The 18,447-nt window shown below is 33.7% G+C and overlaps 1 protein-coding gene across 3 annotated transcripts in view; it reads left to right on the top strand.

The window, feature by feature from the left end:
• RPS6KA3 (ribosomal protein S6 kinase A3) overlaps nucleotides 1-18,447 on the top strand; it is a 110,383-nt gene that overhangs the window by 61,203 nt on the left and 30,733 nt on the right. For all 3 annotated transcript variants that reach the window (XM_082609974.1, XM_082609976.1, XM_082609975.1), the window contains 7 exons: nucleotides 303-384; nucleotides 7,638-7,718; nucleotides 8,476-8,555; nucleotides 9,141-9,247; nucleotides 13,485-13,522; nucleotides 13,758-13,900; nucleotides 14,105-14,175. In XM_082609974.1, coding sequence (XP_082466100.1) covers nucleotides 303-384; nucleotides 7,638-7,718; nucleotides 8,476-8,555; nucleotides 9,141-9,247; nucleotides 13,485-13,522; nucleotides 13,758-13,900; nucleotides 14,105-14,175 — 602 coding nt within the window. The remainder of the gene's footprint in view (nucleotides 1-302; nucleotides 385-7,637; nucleotides 7,719-8,475; nucleotides 8,556-9,140; nucleotides 9,248-13,484; nucleotides 13,523-13,757; nucleotides 13,901-14,104; nucleotides 14,176-18,447) is intronic.

Raw genomic sequence — 18,447 nt, 5'->3', positions numbered from 1 at the left:
TAAACATGTTAGACTTTTCTCTAATTGCTTCATGGTTTAAAGATTTTTGTTTCTGTCTTACATGTTACATGGTCTTTGGGAATTGGTAAACAACAACAAAAATGTATTTACTTAAATTGACACACAAAGTTATAACCAGTGTTTACAACTCACTGTATTTATAATTGGTAATATTTTAAGGAAAATAGTTAATGTATCAGAATCTTTCTAATAATAAGCTGTATTACAGTAGGAGGTCTTATTTTAGCAATAGTATAGTTTATGATACTTTGTAAGACTTATTTTCTCTTACTTAAATACAGGTTTTCTTAGTCAAAAAAATCTCAGGCTCTGATGCTAGACAGCTTTATGCCATGAAAGTATTGAAGAAGGCCACATTGAAAGGTAAGTGCTCCTGCTATTTGTAGTGTTCGCGTAGTATGAACAAACTGAAAAATCTGAATAGGCCTCATGTGACTCCTAGGCCAGTCACTTAAATTCAGAATCTGTTCCCGTTACTGTCTTTAAAGTTAGACTTTCTTTTAGTGGAGTTTTCCTACGAGGCTAGGAATCATATGACTAGTGAGAATGGGAGTTGCCATGCTTTAAAAGAAGTATTATAAATTCTTCTTGGGCTTTAGGCAAGTAGAAGTTTAGAATTTTAAAACTAGGTTTGATGCATCTTTCCAGTTCATGTTATTATTTTAATGTTTTGAAAACTTACTGATTTATGATGCAAAACAGCTTTTATTCCAAGGACTTTATCGTATTGACTTCTGGTCTCCAAATAAGTTTTTATTCTAAGCCTCTGATTTTGAAAAATCTAATGTCAGATTTGGCTCTTATAGGTAAACAGTCACTTAGAAAAAATTGTACATAGATTTTTAAATACTTGGATCTTCCTTTTTTAAAGTAGTATCAGTTATTTTACCACATAACCTCTAATTATTTTGTGTGTTGATTCCTGACATCTCTTTTTTTTCCTCTTCAACGTACCTGTATTTTCTAAAGGTTTTAAAATATTATGGAAGGAATATCTGTGATGATCACTTATTATTTCTGATGTTATTTTTCCCAATTAGTAACTCGCACTGGATATTATCATCGTTTCAAGAAATTTCACCTTCCTCTATAAACACCATCCTTTGCTTCTGTTCTCTTGCTCCCTTCCTGAATGTATTTTCTTTCCTATCCAGTCTCCACCCCCTGGCATACTACTTACTTGATTCTTGCTAGGGCCAGGAAATTAAATTATATCCTCAGTGCCCTACTCTACATCACTACTTTTATAAGTTTATACTCATGAATTCCATGTTATTAAGCTGCATAGACGGAACTTATTTAAGAGAGTTCATTTACAAAAGCAACAAAAGTAGTTTTTTTCATGTATATAACAGGATTTGTATTGTGCCTAGTATATGTAAAGGAAACTATGAACTCTGAGAAACCTAAAAGATATTGGGAAAGGAAATACATGCCCAGTTCCTTTTAGAGAAGGCTGTTAAGACTCTTAGTATTCCTCTAGTCATCCAGTTAGCTCCATATCCTCAAGATTCCTGTTGCATTTTCCTTGAAATATTGAAAATTTTACTTGAAAACATACGCCTCAAAGAGTATTCTAAAAAAGAAGAATGCGAAAGGAAGAAGTTTTATTAGGTTTAAGGCTTATTAAAAGCAGTAATAATTCGTTGTGTTTTGGGGGAAAATAATACAGGCATATAAACCAGTGGAACAAAACAGTACAAAAGTATTATATATTAAAGTTTCATATATTTATTACAAAAATATTAAGTGCTGTGCTGTATGACAAAGCAGGTGTCCAGAACAATGGGAAATTAAATACTGATTTTTTAAATTTTGTTTGAAATACTCATGAACAAGTTGCAAAAAAACTAGAGTCTTCTCTTAAACCATATACCATAATGAACAATGTAACTGAATTTTACAACTTAACACATCCTAGGAAACTTGTGAAGAGATATTGAGCAAAGCACAAATTACAAACAAATTGACAGTACAAAAAATTTTGACTTTTTATACAATGAAAAATAGTATAAATAGGAAATCTGGAAATTATTTGCCTCAAATATTACAAAATATTAATACATAAGGAATTTATTAAAAGGCTCCTACTGGCCAAATCTAGGACAGTTTAAACATTGCAATAATTAATGACAGTGATCGATTACAACCCACTGAATAAAGAATCCATGAGTTAATCCATTTTGTGCAAGGGGATAAAATAAATAACATTTGGGGAAATGTCCCAGTTTTCTGATAACTGCATATAAAATAATGAGTTATTTCATATAATGGCAACATAAGTTAGAAAGGGGTTTTGCAATAAGTACAACGAGCCATTATTGCTGCTAAAGTAACCTAAGCAAATAATCTCAAAAAAGGATTTTGTGTACTTGAAAATTTTCATTGCAACATTATTTACAATATCGAGAATTTAGAAATCTTATAAATATTGAATGTTTAGAAAAGTATGGTATACCACTTAATAGAATATTATTTAAATGAAATATTTCAAATATAATCACAAAAATGAATGTAATAAAAATTTGTAAGTGGACATTATAACGAATTTGGCTACCACAAGTATGTAAAATTATATAGATGTTAGCGATATAAGAGACCATAGAAGAGTGAAGCTACTTGACGTATTGGAATTATAGACTGCTGGTGTGTTCTTAAATTTTATTTTTATTTTTATCAAAGTAATAATGTGTATAGAGCCTTATAAAATAGCAGTGCTTTTCCTACCCTTCTCCCTATCCCAGTTCTTGACCCCCAGAGACAATGACTTCCATCTCTTTAGCTGCTGCTTCTGCCTTTTACCTCCACATTTAATATTCTTATATTGTAATTCTTTGATTGTTTTCATTTGGAGACATAATCTTTTGACTTCCTACCATGGAAGATTAGGATTTAGTTCTCTTACACACAGTTTCCCTTTTCATGTCCTCCTAGTAATGTTTTCATAATGCTTTATACAAATTGTTCCTGTACTGAAGTCACATATCCTTCACATCTTTGCTGTATTAAATCTCTTTTCCTAAATTCTGTACCTACCTTTTTCTCAGTTTAGTTTCTAGTTTTGGTGAAACACATCTTCTAGTAGCTACTTTAGAAAGGCTGAATGGATGGTAAATTTTTTGTAACTACATGTCTGAAAATGCCTTTATTCTGCCCCTCACTTAATTTATAATTTGACTGGATGTAAAATTGTAGATCAGAAATAATTTTCCCTCAGATATTTGAAGGCATTGTTTCCATTGTCTTCCAGTTTCCTGTGTTGCAATTATGAAATTTATTACCGTTATGGTTCCCAGTCCTTTGTGTATAAGCTGCTTTTCCTCCTTAGAAGTCTTTAGAATCAAGCTACTCTTTATCCCTGGTGTTCTGAAATTTGTATAATGGTATTTCTTTAGTGTGGATTTTTAAAATTCATCATACCAGATATGGGGTGGTCTCTTTCAATCTAGAAACTCATTTCTTCAGTTCTGGGAAAGTATTTTGTCATTTCTTCTCCATTTTATAACTGCTACTCTTTGGATATTTTGAACCTCCTGGGTCGTTGCTTAATTTTTATTTTTTTTCATCCTATTTTCCATTTTTGTCCTTTTTTTCCCATTTCCTAGGAAATTTTATCATCTATCTTCCAACCCTTCTATTCTTGTTTCTACCATTATTTTTAATTTCCAAGATTTTCCTTGTTCTCGAAATATTCCATTTTTTAAAACTTTTTATTATAGAAAGTGTCAAACATCTACAGAAAGAAACAGAAAATATAGAGAAGCCCCATATACTCTTCTTTTTCCTTCAACATTTATCAACTCGTAATCAATCTTTTTTTATCTGTGTTCTCTCCCTTCCCCTCTTTTGATATTTTGAAGCAAATCCCAGACAGTGTATAATTTCTTCCATACATAGTTTAGTATGTATCTCTAAAAGATAAAGACTCTTGAAATAATATAATTCTATGATTATACCTGAAAAATTAATATACAGATACCTGATCAGTGCTCAAGTTTCCAGTTGTCCCTATTGTTATAATTCATTTTTCTTTTTGCAACTTGTTTGAATCAGGATCTATATAAGGTCTATATTTTTCTACTTATTTTGATAGCTATTTTTCATGTTTAGAGTCTTTCCTTAAATTCCTGGGAATTCTTTGCTATCTTTTCCTCATTTAGGAGTGAGGTACCTATATCTATCTATCTATCTATCTATATATATATATATATATGTATTTGTATATGTATATGTATATGTATATATATAAGTGAATCACTTTGCTGTACATCAGAAATTAACACAACATTGTAAATCAACTATACTTCAATAAAATAAATTTTTTTTTAAAGAAAAAAAGTGCGGTACCAAAAAGCTGATTAGAAGGGGTTCTATGGCAAGAATTTGCTTATTTCTCATTGACCTCCTTTCTTTCAGCTTAGATTTTAGCTTTCTCTGATCTGCTGTGTGAGTTACCACTTAGTCACCTTCTGCTACTGCTTCTCTTTTCTGTCCTTGTGAGTTTATGCATAATTTTTCCATTATTGTAATTTCAATAGGGTTTTAGAAGAAAGTAGAAAGTAAAACATCCATGTTTAACCAGAAGTCTCTTTCCATTTTAAAGTTTCTATTAATATAATAAATGGGGTCAAAAAGAAGTCAAAAGTGTTAGGTTGAGTTTTTGGGGACTTTTGTCCTAATAAAGTAGTCTGTGGGCCTAAAAGGTTTTGTAAACTATTGCTTAAAGCATTTTCTTAATACATAATTCTAGAAACATAAACAGCATTTCTTCTTATTCACTCTCATGTTCAAGTCAAGTAGAATTTAAAATGTAATAACTAGTATGTAATAAAAATTATTTCAGCGGAATGTAGTTGCTTTGCCAACATGAGTCAGTATTAACAAATTCTATTTCAGGGGTTTAGAGTTTAACCAATGTAAAACATGCCTTCTTCTGAACCACTAATATCCTAATCAAAATTCCTGATTGTAGGATGATTTATATTTGTCACTAGGTCTTTATATACATAAAAGAAACCAGATTAGGGCTTCCCTGGTGGCACCGTGGTTGAGAGTCTGCCTGCCGATGCAGGGGACACGGGTTCGTGCCCCGGTCCGGGAAGATCCCACATGCTGCAGAGCAGCTGGACCCGTGAGACATGGCCGCTGAGCCTGCGCATCCGGAGCCTGTGCTCCACAACGGGAGAGGCCACAACAGTGAGAGGCCCGCGTACCGCAACAAACAAACAAACAAACAAACAAAAGAAACCAGATTAGAACTATTACACAGTTCTATCTCAGACAGAAGGAACGAATTCTTTAGTGAGTGAATCTTACTGTTCGTTTTGAACTAAACATGGTCTCATCAGTGTTGCATATAAGGAAACTATCTCACAAGGTAATCATAATAGAAAGAAAAGCATCTGGTTCTAGCCTCTCATTTTATAGAGAAGGAAGCAGGAAGCCCCTGAGCAATGAAAGGATTTGACCAAGGTAACTCATCTAGTTATTAGCATGGCCACTAAACTATAGTTCTTGACTCCCAAGTAATTGTTCTTTTCATAGTGGTACAATAATAGAAGAGGGATATACAGTAAATATACTGATGGATATTTTTGCTGCTTATTAAATAAGCTTTGTATAAGTATTTAAAGAGGTAGAAATTTGGAATCTAGCTTTAAGGTAATAGGAACATAATCCAAGATTGTATGGGTAGCGGTGGAAAAAAGGGCAGTTTGGGGCTAGACTAGACTAGAATTGTCAGCAGGCCTAGGTGATGAACCTCATTCACACAAATAATAGAAAGGGCCTGTTGGACATAAGGCACCAGAGTTGTAGTGATAGGACAAGATCACAAAATCAGAGATTGATCCTGAATTTGATACATCCACAAAACAAGTGAATAAAAAGACAGAGCTGCGTTGATATCAAGAGCAATTGATTCCTTTTCCTGTTTTGCCTATTTTCAGTCACTGGCACCAAAATCTCCCAGTTGGAGTGGAAAACTGGTAGAATGGGAAACGTAGAATTTTTTTAAGTTTATTTGTTTATTTTTCCCAGAGGGCTTAGTTCTGAGTTTTAGATATCAGTGGTCACCTTAAATTGACAAGAAAACTCATCATTCTGTCTGCTCCCGCCCCCCCCCACCCCTCCAAAAAAGACACTCTTTCCATTCTTTCTGTTTAATCTTTGGCAGAACCATTCAGTCTTTCTGGCCTGAAAAATAGAAGTTATGTGTGATTTATCCTTATTATGCAACAGAAAAAAAATCTTTAATGAATGATCATTCTCACCTCTTAAATCCATTGAGCTACCAACAGAGTACTTATCAGATGATTAATCATCAGTTTACTTGTCTGTCATTCCCACCAGATTATTAGCTTCTTAAAGATTATTTTATTTGTATCTCACAGTGCCTGGCATGTAGAGTTTGCTCAGGAAATATTTGGTTGGTAAAAGAGATCTTTGCCTACTGGGTCAAATGTAAATTCATCCTAGCATTCCAAATTGTCATGAATCTGGATCCTCCCTACTTCACCACCCCTCCCACCCCCCAGTCCCACCCCCACCCACCCCCACCCCCCCAGTTTCCACACTGATTAGGTTCCTTCTTGCTCATCATGCATGCCTTCATGTCCTTGCTTGCACTGGTACTCGATACCTGGACTTTTCTTCTCTCCATCCAATCCTTCTTGCCCATATAAATTCCACTCTAAAAGTCCCTAACCCCACCTCTTTGCTCTAGCCTTCCTATACAAGTAAAACTGATCTTTCCCTTTTCTGAATTCTTGTACTGCTTATTGGTGGTAATACATCATTTTATCCCTTTATCATATTCATGGTGCTATAACTACTATTTAATTGAATACCTCTTATATGCGAGGCTCTCGATGTACAAACCTTATCTCAAATGGTCACATAGCCCCGAAAGATACAGTGGTGTTATCCCCATTTTATAGATGAGAGGTGTAATAGAGGCACAGAGAGTTTAAATAAGTAACTTGCTCAAGATGACACAGATCCGAATTCAGATTTTTCTAACTCCAAAAAGCCTTTGCTCTTTCAGCTGCACCACAGTACTTCCTCTCAGTATCTCTCCTCTCCTGCCTCCCTCAAAATACACCTTTTGGGGTGTATCGGTCCTTCGCCATGTCTGCCCCATATTTTAGATGCTTAATGAATGTTTGTTGAATTGAGTTGATAAGGTTGGTAGGGAGAAGTGTTAAAATCTATTTCATTTTTTGTGTGTGTTTTAACATTTCATTGGAATGCCTTGTTTTTAAAAAGTTGCTCCTTTTTTGGCTATTTTTCATAACTTTGATCAAAATACTTGGAAATCTGATGTTAAAGCCAACATCTAATATGTTCTCTGTATTTTTTTAATGTAAAGCACAGATTTTATAAATATATACAATTTCTTCTGGTAACATAATTTAGTAAAAAATAGTTATTAATTTTGAAAATTCAAGAGTAATGAATAGTTTTATTTATACATATAAGTAATTTTATTTATATGTGAATTCACACTTTTATACATATAAGCAAAATTTTATTTAAAATAGTCACCAAAGAGATTTTCTTTTAAAAATTGTCTCTGGAAGCTATTACAATATAGCCATATGTGTAATATTTTATAGTTCGAGACCGTGTTCGGACAAAAATGGAGCGTGATATCTTGGTAGAAGTTAACCATCCTTTTATTGTCAAGTTGCATTATGGTAAGTTATAAACAACCTCCCATCTCATCCCTTTACCTCATTCTCCTACTCCCTGAGTGCATTCAGATATACTAATGTATATAAATATTTATTTGTGTATATTTGTATATGTCTAGTAGATATATATAGTAAAGTCATGGAAATTAAACCATTACTTCTTAGATAAATTTTAGAAGCTTTTATTGCATTTAGCTTCGTATTTCTTTTAAACATTATAGTTTCTGAGTGATAGCCATAGGAACAGGTAATAATAATCATTTTTAAATTATAATAATTAATAATAATGTACCAGTATTTTATAGTCTATATGTGTTAGCCTAACTTACAAGCAAGAAAGATCCCTAATATCGACATCCTGATGTTCTTATTCTGTGTAATTAAAGCTAACCAATCCACCTTTTTTTGTAGTTAAGTGACATGGTATTTTGTATTTTGTTTCATGGTTAAGTAAGTCTTTTCTGTTGGGAGTTTTTCTTATTGACCGCATGTTCTAGAACTATTGTATTCCTGAGAGACTGTTGCCTGAATAAAATCTAACAAATGTTTTAATGGTTCCATAATAAGAAACACTGCATTTAATATTTCTATGTGGAAACTAAGAGGAATCATTGGTTAACTTCTAAATAAAAATCAGTTTAGATCTATGATGTAGTCATTAATTTGCTAAAATAGTATTCATTTGTGAATGAGTTGACCTAATGTAAGCCCCCCCAAATTAAACTATGAATTAAATGGAAATTTTCGTTTCTTCATTCAGCTTTTCAAACTGAAGGGAAGTTGTATCTTATATTGGACTTTCTCAGGGGAGGAGATTTGTTTACACGCTTATCCAAAGAGGTATATAATTAATCTCTGTTTTAAATCTATTTATACGCATCCTTTTTCAACTAAAGCTTTGTTATATTTCAATATTATGCTTGTCGTATTTTGTCAAGCGGCACAAGATTCTTACATTGACGAATCAGAGCCAAAAAGAGTTATTTTCCTAACTTCTGAATTTATTCAGAAAGTAGATTTTAAATTGATAAACTGTCTTTTGCCCTGCTTCTTTTAGTTATAGTTTTTTCAGAAGCAATAATATAACAACAAGATATCCTTAAACAATCAGTCGTGGAAATTCAGCCTGCATTATAAAGATCATTTTTCATTTCTAAGACGTTACTGTGATGGAGCAACAATGGCACAATCTGAATATAGTTGTTACTTAACAAAATGTAAAATTATTTTCCTCACAGTGCATATTTAGCATTTAGTAAGTCATTAGTTGACTGATTCAGTCATTTTTGCAAATTTCTTTCATAAGTGAATTGTGTAATTAGCATATTTATAATTTTTTGATATTTAAACTGTAGGATGGAACTTTAAAAAAAATAGTAAATGCAAAAAGAAAATAAAGACAGAAAAATTATTATTTTATTTTAGGTCATGTTCACAGAAGAAGATGTCAAATTCTACTTGGCTGAACTTGCGCTTGCTTTAGACCATCTACATAGCCTGGGAATAATCTATAGAGACTTAAAACCAGAAAAGTAAGGAATCATGCTGCTAAGTTGAATACAATGTAATATAATTATTTAGGGGGTAATACAAAATAGTATTATTTCATAGAACTACCACAAACATTGGATTAGAATGCCTATGCTTCATATTTCTGCTAACCCTTTATGTTCTCATACTTTTAAATATCTGTTCATCAAAGTATCTGTTAACATTACCTTGTTTTTATTTGCATTCTTTGATTTTTAATGAAGTGGAAATCTATGTTCATAGGTTTATTGGCAGTTGTATTTTTGTGTGATTTTTCTGTTCATGGCCTTTGCTCATTTTTCTTTTGGAGTGTTGTTTTTTTCCCATTGATTTGTAAGAGACCTTTCTGTACAAATTAAGAATTTAACTGTTTGACATATGTTGCAAATACACTTTTCTAGTTTATCTTTAAATTTTATCTTTTATCTTTTTATTTTATTATTTATATATGTATGTGTGTATGTAATAGGCCGTGTTGGGTCTTTGTTGCTGCACGCAGGCTTTCCCTAGTTGTGGCAAATGGGAGCTACTCTTCATTGCGGTGTGCGGGCTTCTCATCGCAGTGGCTTGTCTTTGTTGTGGAGCACAGGCTCTAGGTGTGTGGGCTTCAGTAGTTGTGGCACTCAGGCTCAGTAGTTGTGGCTCACAGGCTCTACAGCGCAGGCTCAGTAGTTGTGGCACATGGACTTAGTTGCTTCGCGGCATGTGGGATCTTCCTGTACCAGGGATCGAACCCATGTCCCCTGCATTGGCAGGCGGATTCTTAACCACTGCGCCACCAGGGAAGTCCCTATCTTTTAATTCTGTGTTATTTTAACCTACACAATTATTTTTCTCTCAGATCTACCAGTCTTTTCTTTTGTGATTTTTTTCTGTGACTTTTATTCTTCAAAGGGCTTTTCCAATTCTCATGATAAGATTTTTTTCTTCTAACTTTATGGTTTCTTTTTTTTTACTTGTAACTCCATCTAGAAACTTTTTGGTGTGAGGGATGGCATGGAGCTAATTGTTTCCTCCAAATACCATTTATTGAAAATTTTCTTCTCCACATGATTTCAAATTTTTAATGAGAGTTAAGCAAATTTCCCTTTACTTTTATAGTAGTGGTTATCAAAAAACTAATATTATTTAAATTGTACACACTTCTGTGTTTTAATTTGTTGGTGTTTACTATCTACCACTTTGAGAAAGAAAGGTTTTCTTTTCTCTTTTTTAAGGATATAAACAAGAGCCTTGTTCTATCAAGAATTTTTTAAAATAGCTTTTTTGAGATATAGTCCACATACCCCAATGTTCATAGCAGCATTATTTACAATTGCCAAGATATGGAAGCAACCCAGCTGTCCACCAACAGATGAATGGATAAAGATGTGTTATAAATATGCAATGGAATATTTCTCAGCCATAAAAAAACAAAATTAGTAGCTGCTGGGGGGTGGGGCGGGAATATAGAGGTGGGGAAGCGGTAAGGTACAAAGTATTGGGTGTGAGATAAGCTCAAGGATGTATTGTACAACACGGGGGAATATAGCCAATATTTGGGAAGAACTATAAATGGAAAGTAACCTTTAATTATACTAAAAAAAATTTTTTTAATTAAAAAAAAATAGTTCTACCACCTAAGTATGCATTCTTAAACAATATAGGTTTCATTTGTTTTAAACTTTATTAAATAAATACTGTACATAAATCTTTGTGTCCTGATCTTTGGACCTATATGATATATTAAATATCCAGCTATTAAAAATAAAGTATACAAGTTGATGGTTTTTAGTATATTCACAGAGTTGTGTAACTATCATCTTTATCAAGAATTTGGATATTACTTACATTTAAATGTTATATGCAAAATTTAAATTATATATTACAGTAGGAAACAAAGGAAATACTCCTTTGGAATCCTGTTAAGTGATCATTTAGAAATTGTTATACTTTCATATTTTACGTTTGTTTTTCAGGTATTTTGTTTTCAGATAAGTTTCATATGGTTCTGATTTTATTCCCCAGATAATGACTGAGTTTTTCTCATCATTTTCCCAATTTCTAACTATGACAACATAAAATATAATTCCTAGTGAGAATGAATATTCAAGCATATAGTCCTTAGAAGAAAAAAATTACTGTGAACGTAAGATTAAACATTCATAATAAAAATGTGTTCATGTTTTATATCATTTAATTGAATGTATTTATTGTAGACCATTGTATTAATGTTGGTTATAAAATTATATATAAAGCATGGATCCTGTCTCAAAGATCAAATAAGATCTAATGTGGGCAAGATTGCTTATAGTGAGATTTTTATTAAATGTCTAGACTACACTATTAAACTGAAAGAACATTTAATTGTTAAATGATCTAAGTGATATCATCATGTAGAGCTTAGGAGAAATTTAAATTTTTAGACCAATTGTTTTATGCACTATAAGGGGTTTTCCAGATCCTTTTAAACTAGAACTCTGTTACAATAAATATGGCTAAAAATAATTATTAATAATTGAAAGGGAACTTTGCTTATTGAGAGTAATACAGTTGACTTTTTCTTTCAAAGATAAAGGACGGGCATGGTTATCTTAGAATGCACTCGCTATAGGAAGTATAAGTAATGCCCTTTGAGCCATATTTTCTTTTTTAATTTTTTCAAAATTGCCAAGAATGATTTGAGGTTTGTTTTGTTTTGTATTTAGAACTGTCTTCCAGGTATTGATTAGACAGAAGGGAGGATGATTCCCACCATACCTAATAATTCCCTTTATATTCCCTAAATGTGTTGGTCTGCTTTCTAGTCAAGCATAATCAAGATCAGTATTTTTTTCATAACAAGTCCCTTGTAGTGAAAGAGACTTGAACACTGTGTCCCTACTGAATTACCCTCACTGGTAAACATTATTGTAATCATAGTTGAACCGATGATATAGGAAGGTTGGTAGTATTTTTGACATAGTAAAATTTTATTATAACAAAATTAGGCTTGCACATTTTTTTAGTTAATTAAAAGAATTAAAAGTAAGGAAATAAAGTAAGGAATTAAAAGTAATTAAATGTATTAAAAGTAAGGAAATGCCTATATTATGGAATAGTTTTGAATATGAGTGAAATAGTTGACCTTATTACTTGACCTTTCAAGTCAGTATACTAAAATACCCATCCAGAAATGCAGTAACTGGCTTAACAGCTTAGTACTTACTCCTTTCTATAGCTCCTTAATTAACGACCTTACTCTCCACTCAAGTATCTGCTAAAGCCAGAAACTTGAGTGTCTTCTACAGTTGTTGTTCTTTATCATAAGTCATACCTAAGAGCACACTAAATATTCTTTATTTTTCCTTCTAAATTGTTTTCTAAAATTGCAGATCTGATTATCTTTACCTTCCATGCATGTAAACCTTTTATGATCTTCATTGCCCTTAAGAAGAAATCCAGACTCTTTGGAATGCTCTATCAGCCCTTTGTAGACTGGCCCCATTCATGCAATATACATTTCTTATTTATCTGTGCTCTGCCAAACAGTGAGCTACAAGATGAATAAGGTCAAAGTCTCAAGGAGCTCTCAGTTTACTGAAAAAGAGAGAAAACACTGGATAATATATACAATGTAGTGATGGGTCAAAGAAGAACAAGGAGTATGAGGAAGGTGTGTTGAGAAGAGGATTGTATAAGTTGTGTCAGAAAAAAAGCTAGGAGGGAATTCCCTGGCGGTCCAGTGGTTAGGACTCGTCGCTTTCACTGCTGGGGCCTGGGTTCAGTCCCTGGTTGGGGAACTAAGATCCCGCAAACTGCGCAGCACAGCCAAAAAAAGAAAAAGAAAAAGAAAAAGAAAAGAAGCTAGTAAAGAATGATTGAGTCAGATGCCTTTAAAATGACAGCTCTGACACTTCTGACTTAACTGTCCAGACCTCTGTCTATTGTGCAAGCACTAGGGAGTTTAGTTAGGCCACCTCTGCAGAAAGGCACTAAGAGCAACTTAGAATATAGGTTTTGGTTCCTTTCCTCATAGTTCTCAAGTGTCCCTGGCTCATTAATACAAGTTATAAGGCTTTGCCTTTGGGATTCGTTATATATGTGTGTCCAAAAAAATAATTTTTCTCCTCCTTTACCTTCGCCTTTTTATTCAGAGTCTAAAGCAATATTTTGGAATGAATGTGATGATCTGATACTTAAAAAAGTAATTTCAGTTTTAGCTTCGAAAAATCTCTCTTTAATGGTTTGAAAAGATTTTCTAACTTTGTTTTCTTTCAGCATACTTCTTGATGAAGAAGGTCACATCAAGTTAACAGGTAAAAATCCTCATTTTGTTAAAGTAGTCTCTCCTACTCTATATAATTAATTTCCTTTAAGGTTGATCATGGTATAAATATTAAGTAACACATTGTGTTAAAAACTTGAATTAGAATTTTTAAATAATTAATGTAAATATTGGAACTATTAATGTAAACTTTGGAACTCAAAGTTTAAACTTTACGTGTGCAAATTATTGTAGGATATTTATGAACTTGATATTTATTTTGACAGATTTTGGCCTAAGTAAAGAGTCTATTGACCATGAAAAGAAAGCATATTCTTTTTGTGGAACTGTGGAATACATGGCTCCAGAAGTAGTTAATCGTCGAGGTCATACTCAGAGTGCGGACTGGTGGTCTTTCGGTGTGTTAATGGTAAGGTTTGGGGTGTTTTTCTTTTTCTTTTTTTTTTGTTTTTTTGAAGTTCACTAGTGAATATAATAGAAATATAAATCACTTGTTTTATTATATAACAATTTTAGAAGATGTGGTTGTAATTAAGATGATGCTTTTTTATCTTCTAACCTTGAGATTTTATACCTACTGACTAATACCTCTGATTATTTTGCCTTTTTATAGTTTGAGATGCTCACTGGTACACTACCTTTCCAAGGAAAAGATCGAAAGGAAACAATGACTATGATTCTTAAGTAAGTACTCCCTAGTGGATGTGTTTTGATGAGATTTAAAAATAAATGCTTCAGAGATTTTTAGAGTGTTAGCTATAGTATAAGAAATAACTAAGAAATTCATTGATATTATGACATCAATATTATGTGGTTTAAATATGAGCAAACCCCATAGATCTAGAATACTCATAATTATCTTCATGTTACTATTGAAAGCTTTACCTTTGAGATTTGGAATATGAAAAAGATGCCCATTATTCTACTTCTGTTTACATTGTCCTGGAGGTACTAGCAAGTACAGTAAGGCATCCAAAAGAAGTGCAGTTTAAGGTTTAAAAAGAAGAAATAAAATTGTCATTATTGGGAATTCCCTGGTGGTCCAGTGGTTAGGACTCCACGCTTCCACTGCCAGGGGCCTGGGTTTGATCCTTGGTCAGGGAACTAAGATCCCGCAAGCCCCATGGTGCGGCCAAAAAAAATTGTCATTATTTAGTTAACATGATTGTGTCCGTAGAAAATCCAAATCTTCATATAAATCCTTGGAATTAATGAGAGCCTGGCAAAGTTGCTGGATAAAGGGTCAGTAAATAAAATCTATTTCATGTCTGTATACTAGCAACAGAAAATGGAATTTTTTTAAAAAAGATACTGTTTACAATAGTAAAACAAAAATCAAACCTAGGGATAAATCTAGCAGAAGTTAATCAAGAACTCTATGCAGAGAACTTAGAAAATGTTAGGAAATTTTAAAAGACCAAAGTAACTTGGAAGGTTGTACCATATTCACATTATGACAGACCCAAGTGTTATAAAGGATGTGTGTTATCCAATAAAAAAATATAATGTGAACCCCATACATAATTTAAAATTTTCTAGTAGCAACATTAAAAAAGTAAAAAGAAACAACTAAAATTAATTGTAATATATATATATATATATTTTTTTTTTTTTGCGATACGCGGGCATCTCACTGTTGTGGCCTCTCCCGTTGCAGAGCACAGGCTCCGGGCGTGCAGGCTCAGCGGCCATGGGGCACGGGCCCGGCCGCTCCGCGGCATGTGGGATCCTCCCAGACCGGGGCACGAACCCGTGTCCCCTGCTTCGGCAGGCGGACTCTCAACCACTGCGCCACCAGGGAGGTCCCGATTGTAATATATTTTATTTAACCCAGTATATCCAAGATACTATCATTTCAACATGTGATCAGCATTAAAAAATGATCGAGATATGATACATTATTTTTTTTTATTTGAAACTCACTGCAGGTTTTACACTTACAGTTTGGGCTAGCCACATTTCAAGTGCTCAGTGGCTGTATGTGACTAGTGGCTACCATATTGGACAGCATAACTGTAGTTTCAATGCAAATCATATTTAAATCCTAACAGTTTTTTTGTGTGGAACTTAATAAATTGATTCTTATATGATAATACAAAGGACCAAGAATAGCTAAAACACTCCTGAAGAATATCAAGATAGGAGGACTTGCTTTACCAAGTATCAAGCCTTGCTATAACTATAATTAGGACAGTATGGCATTAAAACAAGTATAGAAAATAGACTTGTGCAATGGACTAGAGAGGCCAGTAGCAGACCTATACATATATGGACACTTAATTTACAACCATTGGAAATTGCAGAGCAGTAGGGAAATAGCACTCTTTTTTTAGTAAATCATGCTGGAAAAAAATGGTATTCATACAGAAAAAGATAAAACAACTACCTCACACCATACACAAATCATTTCCAAGTATATTACAAATATATATATATATATATATGTATTTTTTAACATATATATGGGAAAAGGGGAGAAAGATTCTAGAAGAGAATATAGGAGGAATCTTCATGACCTTGGTGTAGAAAAAGTAGTCTTTCAACACAAAAAGCATGAGCCATAAAGGAAAAGATTGATAAATTATTACTACATTAAAATTAATAACTTCTCATCAAAATATTCCATTGAAAAAATAGAAGAAATTTATAACATATAACCAACAAAGGACTTGTTTCCAGAATATGTCAAGGACTCCAGTCAATCAATAAGAAAAAGACAGCCCAGTAGAAACATGAGGAGACGTAGGGACTTCACAAAAGAGGATATCCTATGGCCAATAAGCTTATTAAAAGATGCTTGCCCTCATTAATCAGAAAATGCAAATTAAAACCACAGCGAGGGCTTCCCTGGTGGTGCAGTGGTTGGGAATCCGCCTGCTGATGCAGGGGACATGGGTTCGTGCCCCAGTCCGGGAGGATCCCACATGCTGCGGAGCAGCTGGGCCCATGGGCCATGGTCGCTGAGCCTGCGCGTCCGGAGCCTGTGCTCCTTAACGGGAGAGGCCACAATGGTGAGAGGCCCGCATACCGCAAAAAAAAAAAAAAAAAAAAAAAAAAAAAAAAAACCACAGCAAGCTACAACTACATACCCCAGAGTAGCTAAGGGTACAAAGACTGACAATACCAAGTGCTAACGGGCTGTGGAGCAGTGGCAGCTTTCATACATAGCTGGAAGGAATGTAAATACTCATATAACCTCTTTGGAAAGCAGTTTTTGGCATTTCTTCTAAAGTCAAATACGTGTATAACCTCATCCAGTAATCCTATTCCTAGGCATGCACCCAGTTTTTATGCATCAAGGTACTTGCATATCAAGAAACAAGTACCCAGATATTTATAGCAGCATTATTTATAATAGCCAAAAGGTAGAAACTAGATTGTTAACAGAAGAATGGACTAATAAATTGTGGTATATTCATACAATGGAATATAGCAGGGGTTGACTATAAATATTTTAGATTTTGTAAGCCACACACAGTCTCTGTCACATATTTGTATTGTTTATTATTTGCTTCTAACACTTTTAAAATGTAAAAACCATTTGTAGCTCAAAAGCCATAGAAAAGTAGGCTGAAGCCTTTTGCCCATGGGTGTAGTGTGCTATACAGCAAAGAAAATGAACAAACCACAGTTACATACAATGACTTGGGTAAATCTCACAAGAATGTTGAGCAAAAGTAATTCAGACACAAAAGAATGAATACTACATAGGTGATCCTATTTATAAAGTTTTAAAAGCAGACAAACTAAAGCATAGTTTTTAGGGTCCCTACTTAGATGGCAGAAGCCTGCGGCAAAATAAGGAAAGTAGTTACATTGGATGAGGGGTTCTGGCAATGTTATATTTCTTGGCCAGATGACTGTTCACTTTGTGGTCAATCATGGAGCTGTGTACTTTGGTTTTGGGTTTGGGAGGTTTGGTTTTGTTTTTTGCACTTTATGTTATTCTTCACAATAAAAAACATTGAAAAATATTTGCTATACAAATAAATGCTCAGTGAACCTTCATCACTCCATCTACTCTGGCCCCTTCCTTTCAGCTAATACACACACTTTAGTGTTGAGAAAAACAAACCATTTCTTTGACTTGGCCTATCTTTCAAGTTTCTGCAGCATCTTCCTGCATTCTTTCAACACAAAGCCTCTTTAAAGAGTGGTCTGTGCTTTCTGTTACTTTTTTTTGGCTGCTTGTATCCCATAGCCTGTTTGTCGTTCATTTCTACCGCTCCATTGAAACTTCTCTCACTATGGTCATCAGTAATTTCCTGGTTGCTTAAACTAGTGGCAGATTGTCAGAAAGGTGACTCTTTGTATGATTTGTTCACGCAGTTCATTCAACAGATGATTGAGGTCTTTCTATATGTACTCAGGATGCAATGTGAACAAGACTGACAAGATCTTCTGTGGTCTCACTAAGCTTGCATTCTAGTGGGGGAGACAAGGAATTAATATTTAAACAAATAAATATAATAATTTCCCATAGTAATAGGAGCAGTGGGGATAATAAACCAGGGTACTCTTGAAGTGTGAGGGAAGGGGCAGGGGCAGGAATCATGTTAGATGAGACATTTAAGGAAGGTCTCTGAGGAGTATTTGACACTGCTGGCCACCCCCTCCCCCCTTCATTTTTCCTACTTTCATCTGCTTCTCCCACGTCTCTAACCATTCCTCTTTTGGTCTCTTTTGCTCGACCATTCCTTCTCTGCCTGCTTTTCTCTTTTTAATTATGAAAAAATTCAAGGGTAAATTCGCAAAAATAGAATAATACAGTGAACATACGTATACCAATCACCCACATTCAACAGTCATAAAGATTTTGCCACATTTGCTTTGTCTATTCCTCCTTTCTTTTTTTCTTCTTTACTGAAATAGTTTAAGCATTCCAGACATGTCATTTCTCACCTACTGCAGTTTGCATTGCTAAAATGTATGGATATTTTCTTATGTAAACTGGTA

The sequence above is a fragment of the Mesoplodon mirus genome, assembly GCF_964341445.2.
Source record: "Mesoplodon mirus genome assembly, chromosome: X".
Classification (NCBI taxonomy): Eukaryota; Metazoa; Chordata; class Mammalia; order Artiodactyla; family Ziphiidae; genus Mesoplodon; species Mesoplodon mirus.
Note: the sequence above shows the minus strand (reverse complement) of the source record. Positions and strands in the feature narration are given on the sequence as shown.